The sequence below is a fragment of the Camponotus vicinus genome, unplaced genomic scaffold, assembly GCF_025532165.1.
Source record: "Camponotus vicinus isolate PSW18456_S1 unplaced genomic scaffold, iyCamVici1.0 SCAF_2, whole genome shotgun sequence".
Classification (NCBI taxonomy): domain Eukaryota; kingdom Metazoa; phylum Arthropoda; class Insecta; order Hymenoptera; family Formicidae; genus Camponotus; species Camponotus vicinus.
The window spans coordinates 3,510,906-3,525,147 of NW_028141956.1; the positions used below are offsets into that span (position 1 = coordinate 3,510,906).

Genomic DNA, 14,242 nt, shown 5'->3' on the forward strand with positions numbered 1-14,242 from the left:
AGCATCATAAAAATTATACATGTACAAGCTAAATTTATTAGCGCTGTAATTTATTATAGATTAGAAATTATTTTACGAGTAAATTAAGAATATTTAGAATTTTTCAATCAAGTACAAAAATTTGTCTGAATTAATCAATTAATACTATATGCAATTTATGATAATTTTCTATGTTTCTACGTAAATATACTAAATGATAGAAGACAGTTTTGATTCTATTTAAATAAATATATTACGGATACCATTTTACTTGTTCGATTCTTTCATCGGGAAATAATTTCCTTTAAGATAGCAAAATTGTTGACAATCGTTTGTATAACTCACGTAGAAAAATATACACGGCCCTTTGAACCGGCACGTTAGACGGAGCCGATAAGGACCGATGGAACGATGGAACGATGGAATTTTGTGGGATATCGAACGTTCGCCTGCGAAGACAGACGAGCTTTCCGAGGCGGAAAAATATGTGGCAGCTGGACTGTCCGTGAATCTCTTGTCGATTTTCTTCTGATATCGAGGGAGACAGAGCGCGATTTTAGACAGAGAAAAAGAGAGGAATCGAGAAATTCGGAGGGTCGAGAACGGTCTGTTATGATTTACGATATATCAAATTTTTTTATATCACGACAGGCACTCCGCATGTGACTGTTATCTGAATATTGAATCATAATCGTGTTTGCAATCAGTCCACTTAATTATAGGAAGCAGTACTTCTCTTTCATATAAAAGAAAATTATTGCTGTAAAAATTGAATTAAAACGAAAATGATTTCGAGAAATCTAATTTAACTCAAAGTAAGAAACTAAAAAAATTTCTTCAACAGAAAGCTTCTAGAAAACTGTTTTAGCAATCTTATCAATACTAGATTATATTTTGATTAAAAAATAATTACAATACAAATATTTTTTTAACGAAGAAAAATTAATTAACATTTTCAACTTGGATTTATTAATGATAACCGATATAAATTTTTAATGGAAAAACTATAGATCTGTATTATTTTCTACCGATATTCTAGTTAGAAGAGAGTTGAGAAACGTCGAACGGATAGACAAGCGCAGGTCAAGAGGCGGATAAAAAATAGCGAAGAAGCAACAAAGGATATGAAAATGGAGATGCCCATCGGTTGATGGACAGCTCTCCTCGAGTTTCGCTCTCGGCATCCATATCCGAAGAAATATCGTGATATTTTCTCGTGCGATAGGATCCCGATCGTTTCTCCAGCGATACGTTCGAGAAAATGGAACGTGATATGACCCAAAAAAATAAATTCATCCTAAAATAACAAATTTTTATATCATATCAAAATTTTCGACATTGATTGCACTCTCTCTCTCTCTTTGACATTTAAACTAAAAACTAAAACCATTAATTTGATATAAGAAGATTTGATATAATAAGCTATTTCAGAAACTAAATTCCTGCTACGAAAGATTAACATTATCATCAAACAGTCGTTACTGAATTTCTAACTCTTGAGAACTTTGGCACTTTAAATGTCATTTCTTAAAATAACGAGCTTTAATATAAATGAAATGTAACGATTAATCGTTTCGAATTGACATTACTGGAAAAAAATTATAAATTTATTGCGCTATCATAAGAATGAAAAAAAGTTCTATAACTTCCAATTATAACTTTTCTCGCATTAAACAGAATTCAGACGACGTAGATTGTTTTCACGAGAATACGCGGCAGCCCATTTACAATTTTTACTGCATTTACTGCAAACGAAACGCAATACGAGCCATAATATTACCAAAGTATTACAAGTTTTCGACAACGAGAGAGTTTTGCCTCATCGCCGGAGTTTTCATGCGACGAAGGAAGCATAATATGGCAGCGCAAACATTCGTCGCATTCGTTTTCTGCTATTTAAGTGGTCAACATTCCTCGACGATCACGAGTTTTCCTTGAAAAACAGGATGCTTTAAGATCTTTATAAGACTCCTTCCGACTAATGAGCACCGTGCTGTTTTCGTAATCCAAAGAATAAAAGAAGACAACAAGAAATGGCTTCGATATTTTCGTAGATATAAAGAGAAATTAAAGAGAAATTACATGTAAAAGGTTGTAACGTTGTTTGCATAAAATAATGTTACCTCACAAGGGACACAGAATTGCGAGAAAAAATGTTTCATTAGAAATTCTAGAAATATTCTATTTTAATTAAAGAGAAAGAGATAACAAACATCCTGACTAATACATGTAGAACAATCCAGACTTGCCGCTTTTCCTTTTAAAAAGAGGATTACATAAAAATGAAAAATTTTTGCATAATTACAAAAATAATTCTTTATGCATAAAAGTCAAAAATATGTCGTGCTCGGTATTTTTTGTAATAAAAAAACCGTGTAACATACCATAAAAGAGAAGACAAGTTTTATACTTTTATAGCAAGTTTCACGCGGATGCGCCGTCATTCTTTAGACTTATCCGACGAAGTTTTCGAATTGGACAATCCATTATTGAGGCTCGTTTCGTCTCTGATTCATGATTTTTTTAAAATCTCACCTAACCGCAAACGCACCCGAGGAGGCAAACTTCCGCCATCCTTTCTCCCTTTATGTTCTTCCTCGTCTGCTCGGTCGAGTCGCGTTTTCCACTTCGAGAGAAACTTTCCGAATCGCATTGGTCTGCGGACGCGGAAACGCATCGACTTTGCTGAGCGTACGTTTCTATTATGATGTAACGATGAATTATTGCCGCGGTAAATTCACAAGGAACACATCAATCGATAATGTATACAGGATACCGGTGATAACCGCCTAACCTCTTGTGTGCGAATAGAGCGGATTAAACTGAATAGGAAAGTTATCTATCGTTTTGTGATCTTCACAATAATTAATGAGAAATTAATTAAAAATAATCGTTATTAAAATTAATTTCTCATTAATTATTGTGAAGATCGCAAAACAGTAGATGATTTTCCTCATTGACAGTTTAATCCGCTCTACCTGCACACGAGAGATTAAGTGATTATTACCGGACATCCTGTATATAAACATCAAAAATTGCTCTTCTTTCTTACCATAAATTTTTTAATTATGCGGAATTAGCCTCTTTTTAACAAAAATTCTCTGCAAAATGTATTATGCGAATATTCAATATCACTAATTATGCATACCTATAACGAGTTAAATCTCTTTAAAGCAAATGTGTGTCGCTTTCAACTTAATGAGTTTCACTTTGATAAAAACTTAATTTGGACGTTAATAGCTAGGATATTTAAGAAAAGTGAAGGAAGACAAAATTTATAAAGTTAATACCATCAAATTACGGTCTCGTCAAATTTTCACAAATCTTGTTCATCAAAGAACACTTCCTTAACTTTTACGACAGCGAATATCGTATGCCGATAAATAATTTAAAACTCGCAGTAAATTAATAATTAATAAATATTTACTACTGCATCTCATGTGCCCGTCTTCAGGATTAGTCGCTTAAATGAAATGGTAGGGGAAAATGCGTGTTTTTGCGAAGATGGCAAACGAATTAACGAGCTTACGAAATATAAATCGCGGGATAGAGAGAAAGTCCTTAACGACGGCGCGAACAAGGATGTATTTATGTCAGAAAGTCGAGACACACGAAAAATATTCCGGAGATACGCTCGTTTACCAGCGGAAGACAGAGGCGCACGAACCGTGGAGAGCCGTCGTGTGGGAGACTCGGTCCGATGGGAAATGGCAGTCGGGCCGCACCCGAGTCGCAAGCGGGGCTCTGAATTTTCTATGGAATCTGCTAACGATAAAATACGAGCCCGTCCGTTCCGTCATACTAAATTTCAGGATGTGTCCCGCCCGGCTCCGTAACCCCTTCCATTCCTAGGGGGCGAGTGCCATCCGTCCCCTCTCGCGAAGAGCCCGGAAAACGTCGTTCGCGGGATATATCAATCATCTTCCAGAGCGCGGTATTTAATTTTCATGAAAGATTCCGGGCGCCGGACGCGCTCGAGAAGAAAAACACTCGGGCGGAAGATGACTGCACCGTTTATCGAGCACAGCGCAAGAAGGTTAAATCCCGGAAGGAGAGGCTTTGAGGGAGGAAAGCGATTTTAAAGTATTATCCCTCGTTAACCCTCGCGCGTGAGTGTTAGAAATTCTATATCAGTGAACGATCCATTTTATGAATAGGAAATGACAGGGCTGATAAATTGAAAGAAATATACGTGATTACAATCTCTTAATAAGTACTTTATCATTAAAAGAATTTTATTATCAATAATAAATTAAATAATTATTAATAGTAATTATTACAAATTTTTAGTTAAATAAAAAAAATCGACCTGTATTGCATTAATTATATGTCATAAAAATTAAATGCATTATATTTTATAACGCGTTGTATTTTACTTTTGTATTTACGTCATAAAAATTAAGTGCATCATATTTTACGTAATTTGGATGTCATTATCGGTTAATATTTATTGTAAAATATTTTCGTTATATATCTATATCTATATTCGTATTGTTATAATTTTATTAGCTTTTATCAATCTCTGCTTGAATATAAATACATGAAAAATATCTGAAAATGAATAATATCTCCAAATTAAGTGCACAGGCAGGCTCGATATATTATTTTCCCTTTTCGATAATGAGATGCACGTCATTCGCGGAATAAAAGGCAGATCAGGAGTAACAAAGCCAGTTTTTTAGATGCTTCCAACAGTATCGAATATTTTCAATCCTCATCGCGTCGATCTTTCTGCCTGAAAGCTGACGAGTAATCACCGATAAAGGGGTTTAAACGAGGATATCCAGTGTGAAGTATCGATTTCAGAGAATCACGTAGTGCCACTTGAGACGCAATTCCGGCGATTCCGATGCAACGTGTCCTGTCTGGGATTACAGGATTTATCCAAACCACTTGAAAAGCTCATTGATGAGGATCGAAAGGATACAAAAGTTTGTTCGAGAAAGAGTCACGAATTATGCGAGGGATTAATACCATTATCAATCTCTGTATATTTTGATTTAATTTATACCGCGCATATTTCATTCTTTTTTATAATAAAATTTCTAGAAAATATTTTTTTTATTTTGTGTCATATTTATTTTATCGCAATAATAAAACTTGTTTGAATTAAATTTATATGATTTAAGCATTTATTGAAAAATGAAAACAAAATCTACTGCAGATCAATTTATAGAAAATGGCATAATCCAAATTTTTCAATTTTATTCAACTACAAATTTTTGTTGCCATATAAAAAAGCAATTATTTTTTCAGCAATTTAGCTTTGATTAAATTTCAAAATAGATGATTAACAATTTAGATACATGTACGATAGCTAAGTTAGCGATCAATTAGACGGATAGAGGTTAATATGACTGCACGCTAAATAAGTGACCAGAGAATAAGTGAGACAGAGGACGAGAGACAGTATGAAACTAATTTGGCCGTAAGCGGCCATTAGATGTTCCCCAAAGTACGCGTATGGGGAAATGGGAGAAAGGGAGTAGTGCTCGTCAAAATCTAAAGTAAATCCTAATCGGATTAGCATGAGTCGACTCAACGCCCGAGCAGCTTTTGTTCCCAAGTTTCAACGATGGGGCCTTGGGTTCCTTGGAGCGTGCGTCTCTCCTTTATCCAATGAGCTAACGACTCCGAGTCTCGAGGCAGGAAAATTGCGAAAGACGAAGAGGAAGCGCGATGGAAGTGATGGAAAAGGTGACACGGAAGATACCTTCAAGAAATATCGGGTAAGAAGATGTGGTCTACACTTGTAATTTAGAGACCATTCTTTTAATAAGTAATTTGAAACTGCTGCTACATGTCGGAAATGATGCGATGATCATTTAAAGGGATCAAGGAGAGAGAAATTAGGAATGATACCTAAAAATATGATTTAAACAAGCGAGGAAGATAATCATAATTAATAGACAAAGGAGAAAATAATTGAAAAAAATGGGAACATTTGTGTCAGGAGTCATTTTAGTTATGATAGGGATGCTTCAGCTCAGAGGGCTTCCTCCTTCCTTCCACACAGACTCACAATGTTCGTGCTCATCTCTCTCTCTCTCTCTTTGTTCCTACATATATATCGAAGTGTGGCTCGGAATTAACCCGAGCTGGAGCGACGCATCGAGGCGTAAAACGAAGCGGCAGCGGCGTTTCGACGCCGATGGCCTTTCGCCTGCGAGATGTATCCCTATTCGATTACGTTTTCCACGCGCCCACACTGTACGGACATCCCCCGAGAAGCCCGTTGGGACGAGAGCCCGAGATATCCGGGCACTAACGCGAGAGCAGATTGTTTAAGTTAGCGACGCGCGACGATCCGACCCGCTCGGACGGATTCCGCGACGCTCGACCGAGTTCTGATTAAAAGAAAACAGCGCCGATCGGCTTTAAAATTTGGCTTGGCTTTGACACAGTCTGCGCATTTCGTACGCATTTATTCGGCAAACTGGGTTAATCTTTCTCAGCGTAATAGGCTTCCAGCTGATCGATTAATCTCTTCCTCGATTGGAAACTGAACTTTGCGAATTTACCTGCCTCTAATGTCCAAATAGATGAGAACAATTTGTAGATACGATGAGATCGATTAAAAAGAAGAAGACAAATCGATTACACATATATTTTGAAAAATGCTTTTAAATGAAGCTGAATATATGTGATTAATTGATGTGACTAATTGATGTGACCGATAATTTTTTATATACGAAATGTTCCCTTCAACTTAATTAATTTCACAAATACATATTGTCGAAATTATTATCCAATTAATATCTAATTTACTTTATTATTATTTTAGCTAAAAATTGTGAAAAATTTCACAAAAGAGAAATACTAACAGACTATATAAATGAAAACAATTTAGACATTTAAAAATCGTTATCATTTTTTCATATTGAATTCTATGCTGCTTTTATATTAACGTTACAGGGCCTTCATTATCTGATATCCAGAAATTCCATTTAATAAAACATCTGATACATATGAACAAATTATCACTTAATCTTTATGCTTTTTTGTAATCACTGAACAGAACCATCCAGTGATTATTTCTCTCATTATTGTACAGTTTTATTATCCACATTTATATACCTGCCACAAATAAAAAAAAAATCTAAAATCGGAAAATTCTCGGTTCTCATCTGAACAGAACATCTCTAATCAACGTCCCATATATTAAGTCAATTTAACGATCGATCGATAGTCAAATTGGGTTAGAGACTTCGTGAAAGCTTCTCATCTTCACGACATGAAGAGCTCTTCCTTGGAAACCAACAAGGTATTGCTTCGATTCTATTAAGAGACAAGAGCGACGAGCCCATCGTGGACTTTTGGCGCTTCTCAGAAGCCGACTTTCGAACTTCCGATTTTACTGCATTACAAAATCAACGCGGCGGATATGCATCGCTGACGATCGAAGCTGCTATCGAAGTGGGACACAAAGTTATAAATCACTTACTGGAGTTAGCGGACTCGCAGAAGAACAAAATATGTCGCCATCGTCGCAACTAAAAAGTTTCGCGAGCTCGCGCAAAAAGGGAAGGAGATTACACGATAATTTATATTTCTCTCTGAATTGTCAGACTCGCTTTAATTGCTCGCTTATAATTAAGCTTTGTTCAAAATATTTGTAAAATTATTGAAAAGTTTGACGTTGCATAAAATAGGATGAACATATTCATCACGTTCATTTTACGTGTATTGATTCCTACGACTATTTAAACATTAATATCCTATTTATTCCCAAGTTTCTGTATCGAAACATTTTCAATATTTTCAGAGCGTTTATGCATAAGCATACGTGCGTAATTACATTTGATTTCCCCTCCACATCGGATAATGTTATTCAACATTATGGAAATGGAAACGCTGTTGCGTAACTTTCCATAAAGTGGAAATTGAACTTTCTGTACAGGTTGACGCGTATCTCGTATCGATTTGACATCAAGCATTAATTACTGCATTGTAATATCAGTTTCGTCAAGTTAGTCGCGTTATAAACGCGATAGCGATTATTTTACACGAAGTGAAATAACATTGTGCAACGCGTTGTTATTTTAACTGTGCAAAAAATCTCATTATAATTGGAAATTTATTTTGCTTTTCATTACAAATAACAAATATAAAATAAATACATAGTATTGGTAAGACAAAAAACAGTCGTCGCGATTAATATCCTGGAAATTGAAAATCTTTTTATTCCAAATTATGTTAATCGCTGTATCTCTGTATCACATGGTACATATTAAAAAATAAATATTCCGATAGAAATTAATATAAGCATATAATCAATAACAGATTTTGTGTGTTCATATTTCCATTTTATAATAGATTCGATGCATTATACACGCAATCCAGGATTATTTGAATAAAAATTTTGTTCCGGCAAAACTAAAACAAATAAAGGGAAACAGCTTTATTCGTTTGCATGCAAAAAATCATATTTTACTCCGGAATGCAAATTTATTCGTAAATAAAAATTGATATCGTAATTAAATTGAAATTTATTGGAAATGAGATCTACACTGATTATCTTAAAAGCATTAACTATTTATCTAATGAACGAAAAATATATTTTGGGGTGTTTTCGAGTAAACAAAACAGATCATTTTAAAACAAATATTCAATCAAATAAATTTGTTACATGCGATGGTTGCAATCATGTATGTGTGCGTGTTTCATTTTTATACTTCTCTCGTTTTGTACATATCTTTCTTATAAACGCTGCAGGATTATGCGTTCCTTATGACGCGTTGCAAGCAAACATGAAATTCTTGAGTCCATGACTTTGCAAATAATCTACGAGTTACCCGAAAAAGATTCGACGATTTAACAGCCGCGCGTCGACGGAAGAGCGAATCAAACTACAGACAAACCAGCCAATCGACTCGTACTCTCAGCACGATCGTTTACAGAGGATTGCTTTCAATGGTCGGCTGATTGTACGAGTGGTCGCTCCATTTCGGATTAACGGCCATTCTTGGGACCGACTCGTCCAATCGCAACGACGATCGACATCGAGTATCGGCGGCCAGTTTCGCCGAGTTTCCTCGGTCGGACGCAATTTTGTGAAAGTTTAACGAGCCTCGAACTAGATCCTGCGCGAAAAGCCCAAGTTTCCGCTCTCGAAAAACGAGGATGGCCGATAAGTTCAGATCTCCAGATTTATATTGTAATGAAAAAGAGAGAGACAAAGAGAGACAGAGAGAGAAAGAGACAAAGAAAACGAGAAAGAAAGAGAAAAGTGTGTCTATTCGCAGGTTTCCTATGATCTCCAATAATCGCGATGCTATCACGATTGACTGTTCTATTGCAAACAGTTGTAAACTGCAATCGTGAGTGTGTGTCACCGTATCTTCGAATATCGACGATTACATCTCCGTAAAGAGGACTAGTTTGAAAAGTGTATTTGGAAAATGATCGATGCGGAATAGAAACTTCGTTTCTCCTCTATTTGTATTTAACGAGTTTCCAACTAGTTTTCCATGAAAAGATCAATGTTTTATCTCACACCGTATGAAAACTGCAAGATCGAAAGTATTTTGAGATTCATTACATTATTAAAAAAAGTTATTCCATTCGTAGTTTTTAATAGTCGCGATACTATTGCAGCTGATTATTCCGCAAACAACTGTCAACTGCGACGTCACTATAATTATACTATTGTATTATTCCAAATATCAATTATAAATTTCTGCTGGTTCAAGATGCAATTCTTGTATCGTAATCTTTTTCTCAATATCAAAATTTTCATGAATTTTGTTGTAATTTAATAATAAATATGTATCTAACATCTCTATTAAAATATTTCTTGATTATATCTAATATAAGCATAATTATCAAGGCAATAAATTAACGTAATTTTTAATAAGCGAATCGTTTTGTGAGACTAGAAAGAGGAAACGCATGCAGAAAATAAATAGTAAATCGCGCAAAAAGGATAATTCGAGCATAATTTTATGGAAGTTTAACGAGTCTTGAATTAGTTCCGCACGAAAAATCTAATGTAAGTTTTCTCGTGAAAACGACCAGGTCAATTTCTGGAAATGCAAATCACTATGGAAAAGTTGCTATGCGTACTTCCTGTCCGCTCTATATCTGTAATAGCAATTATGAATGCAAACAGAATTGTGTAAACTACGCGACTGCGCATTTCAATATTTTAAATATGTATGACTGTGGATTACGATTTAAAAGATTTTTTACAGCCTCTACTCTAAAGATCGTAAGAGTGTACACAGAATATAGTCCTGGAATTTAATGGTTAAAATTTCGAGATTAACAGACTGGTGACTAGTGGTAAAAATATACATGTAGCATGATAAAATCGAATAATTCGCTTTCGATATAAGACATTTTTGACATTATCCGACATTTTCGGGTGAATGTTAGTTTAACGAGAAACCTGTCGATTAAGGGCGATAGTTTACTTACTGATAACGGTCAGGTTAACTTTCAAGTTTCTTGTCGGCGAGTTCCGAAAGTCGACTCTGCACCTGTAAACACCCTCGTCACTCTGCTGAAGATCCTGAACTGTCAACTGCGCCGGTGGGTTCGCACGAAAAGACGCTCGATGGCCCCAAAAATGCGCAGCGCTCCACAGCTTCGCTTTCCCAAACTGTCGACTTCTCGCATCGTAACTGCAACAATCACAAAAATGCATCATTGAAATATAATTCGAGAAAGTAAATTGCATATTATTCAACTTACATTTAGCTTATCGCTCGATAACAGTCCCAAAATTTAAAAGTTTCTTTATTAAAAATTCCTGAATCAAAAAATAAATTATAAAAAGATATAAAAAAATTTTTTAAATATATAAATAAACAAATTTAAAAAATAATATAATATAAATAAATATAAATAATGATAAAGACATATAAATATAATATATTATATTTAGATTACCACTCGATAACAATCGCAAAATTTAAAAGTTACTTTATTAAAAATTCCTGAATCAAAAATAAATTATAAAAAGATATAAAAAATTTTTTAAAATGTAAATAAACAAATTTAAATAAAAAATAATATAATATAAATAAATATAAATAATATAATAAAGAAATATAAATATAATATATAAATATAATAATATAAATAAATAAGTTAAAGGAAAAAGATGATGTACTCGGCGCATAAAGCGTCAACTTTTCAAGCAAAACATTATAAAAGATTTACGTTGCTGATTTAATGTGTAACGGCGAAAGACTCCAAAGTGAGTTCTTATCGCGGAGTACGCTGCATTTACAGTGAGAAGTCTGTTTGCGACTGATATACTTCGTCTGGCTCAGCCTCGAGGAGCGTCCTCGGACCGCGCATACAAATCACGGGATTACCGCCGCGAAATATGTCCGCTCGCGGAGTTAAATAGCGCGGTTTCGCGTGTCGCAAATCGCGGCACCAAGTCGCGTAGCTCGCGACTGCCGTCCGTCGCACGATTCGCATTTGTCAGCCAGACGAAAACTTTTCCCTTCGGAATAACAGACGAGTTATTTTAAAGTCTCTCCTTGCGCGGGCCGGAGAAGAGTGAATGAACGGAATGGGGGATGGGGATGGGCTAAATAATGCGGGTTAAGTCGGCCAGAGGGATGAAAGTAACCGGAGGAACGAATGGCCGACGACCAAAGTACGACGCACAATACACTCGGGCCGCTCTTATCTGGCTTCGGCCAATTTTTCACCCAACTTTTGCAATTCGTCATAGTCGAGGAGCCCGAGGAAGGCGAGGGTGGAGGCGATTGTCGCCCATCCCTCTCAAAGTCGCTCGAGCTCAGAAGACCCAATACAGGCCAGGAGAAGTGCACTCGACCGAGAGAGTCAGATAACCTTTTACTTCTCAGGTCAGGGCTTTCCGTCGAGGCAGTTTCAGGTCTTGCTAAAAGAAAAGACCGATACGTATTATATCGTTCGCATTATATAATGTTACGACGCCGTAATTTACCGGATAGCTTATGATAATGATAATCAACTAATTTATCTTTATGTCCAATTTATCTATCCTATGTCTTAATCTTGTTTTCTTTCTGCTGTAAGTTTTTTTGTTATGTATATTTTTTTTATTTTACATTTTTATTATAATTTTCATATATATAATATTCAATTTTATTCTTTAATTAATATTCAATATTAAATTTTATATATATAATTTTCATATATATTTTACACATACTTTTTTAATTTTATTTATATAAGTTTTTTATATAAAATTTCTTTGCGTTTGAAAATGTTATTATCGATCTGTCATAATACTTTTAAACGCAAAGAAATTAAATTCCACTTATACAAACGTAAAATTGTCTTTATTCCTTAATATATTTTAGAGATATTCTCGATTCTCCTCGTTACACAAATATCAACTGTGACACAGATGTTATATTCTTCATCCCGTACCGTCATCAATTATCATTGGCCCGGACCGAGTGCGCTCGAATGTAAGTTCGTAAGTCTAATCGAGGGACGGAATGATGACCAAGTTGGCGCGATAAGACGTTCGTCAATCGTTCCTGAGCGTCGAGAGGACGCTTCCAAGTTTCGCATCTCCGAGAGTTTGCTCTCATCCGGCTCATTCCCGTTGTCGCGGTTGCCCGGACAAATTGGATCGGTTTTTAATGAGCACAATGATTCGTCAACCTGCTCAAATTCAGCGGCACCGACGCAATGCTGCGGTATCAACCCGCTTGTCGAGTCTCTCTCTCTCTCTCTGTCTCTCTCCCCGTGATTTACGCGGTCTACGTGAAATTTAAGGGGTCCGTGAACACACGTCGACAGTAAAAAGGTCTAATTGCGACGGACGGCTGTTCCCTCCGAGGCCGGGCGAGTAAATCCCTCGTGGAAAATTTTATTTGCAAAAGTCGGCCACGTTGTGTCGCGCGGATAATTAAGCGTGAGGGCGAATGCTGTTGGCGGAACGACGTTGAAAAGCGCGGCACTGCGTATAGTTGTATTGAATCATTCCGCTCTGAATAGAGAACGCACGTTATAATACATTTAATTCTTTGTTGTGATATTATTCTTGCAAAAGCGAGTTGTATTTTTTGTATATGTATATAGTTGAAAAACTTATACATATATATTATTATTTCAAGATTTATTATATTAAAAAAATATTATTATATATATGAAAATTTATAAATTCACATTTTATTCGATAATAACAATTCATTTATAATTGCATTAATAAAATAGCTTTTATTCCATTTGATGAAATATTTACTTCATTATTTTATCAGTGCATAAAATATATAGAAAATATAAATATGCACATTTTTATGTATAACACAGAGATAAAATTATAGGGAATTATACATTTAAAGAGATAACGAAAATTATACGGAGAACGAAATATAAAACATAACATTTTATGAAAATAATATCCATTTTATTAACAGATTTGTTGTATGAAATGAAAAGTTAAGGAAAAATCGTATAATTTGCGTGAAATTGTTGCATGTAAATTGTATCCATTATGAATATATACGGAAAATATACTTTTTACACCGGTAATATAAATGAATATGTCGGGAAAATTTTGCTGATTAACATAGTATAATACGAAAATAATTACAATTATAATATTCGGAAATTTGTCGCATTTCATGTTACAGACATTTTTCAAGTGATTATCATTCAGTGAAGTTTTAATTAATACTGTCAGCTATTCATTATTGCCGTAGCAAATAGCAACTGCATGCAATATAAAGCATATCACGATCGCATAAATCCTGTTATGCACTTCGATTGCGAAAATTTTTCCATGGCATGTTCCATGTCCGTATTGCTGAAGCTGTATTATTAATTTTGTCTGATTGCAATCCATTACGCGTTGATAAAACTTTTCTCCGTACAGTAGTGCGCTTTTATTACACGAGAGTCACAAGAGAGATTAATTATTTTTAGAAGCGAATATAAAAACGTCCTCCACCCCTTTTCCCCTAATCGTTCAGAAAAATCAGTCTACGTTAAATTGTGTTTCGAGATCTGCACACGCATGACATAAATTATATCTATATAATATAAAAAATACATTAAAGTATATTTTATTTAATTTGTAGAATAAATACAGATATTTTAAATTTAAATACGAAACTTTTAATATTAATTCTTTCTTTATTAATAGCTTCGCTTTATAAAAATATTTATATTTTTTATGATTATTTATAAAATTTGTAGAAATTTTTTAGAGAATATTAGAGTCATTTTGAGAGATGCGAACTAATTAAAATAATTATCTCTTTCTATTAAGAAGTTTTTATCTTTTATAAAATAATATTTTTAT

General features: G+C 34.7%; 1 protein-coding gene across 3 annotated transcripts in view; it reads right to left on the bottom strand.

Annotated features, from left to right (window-relative positions):
• The window catches only part of LOC145967553 (synaptogenesis protein syg-1), a 255,027-nt gene that overhangs the window by 139,373 nt on the left and 101,412 nt on the right, over positions 1–14,242 (bottom strand). For all 3 annotated transcript variants that reach the window (XM_083092553.1, XM_083092551.1, XM_083092552.1), the window contains exon 4: positions 10,399–10,604. In XM_083092553.1, the coding sequence (XP_082948679.1) occupies positions 10,399–10,604 (206 nt within the window). The remainder of the gene's footprint in view (positions 1–10,398; positions 10,605–14,242) is intronic.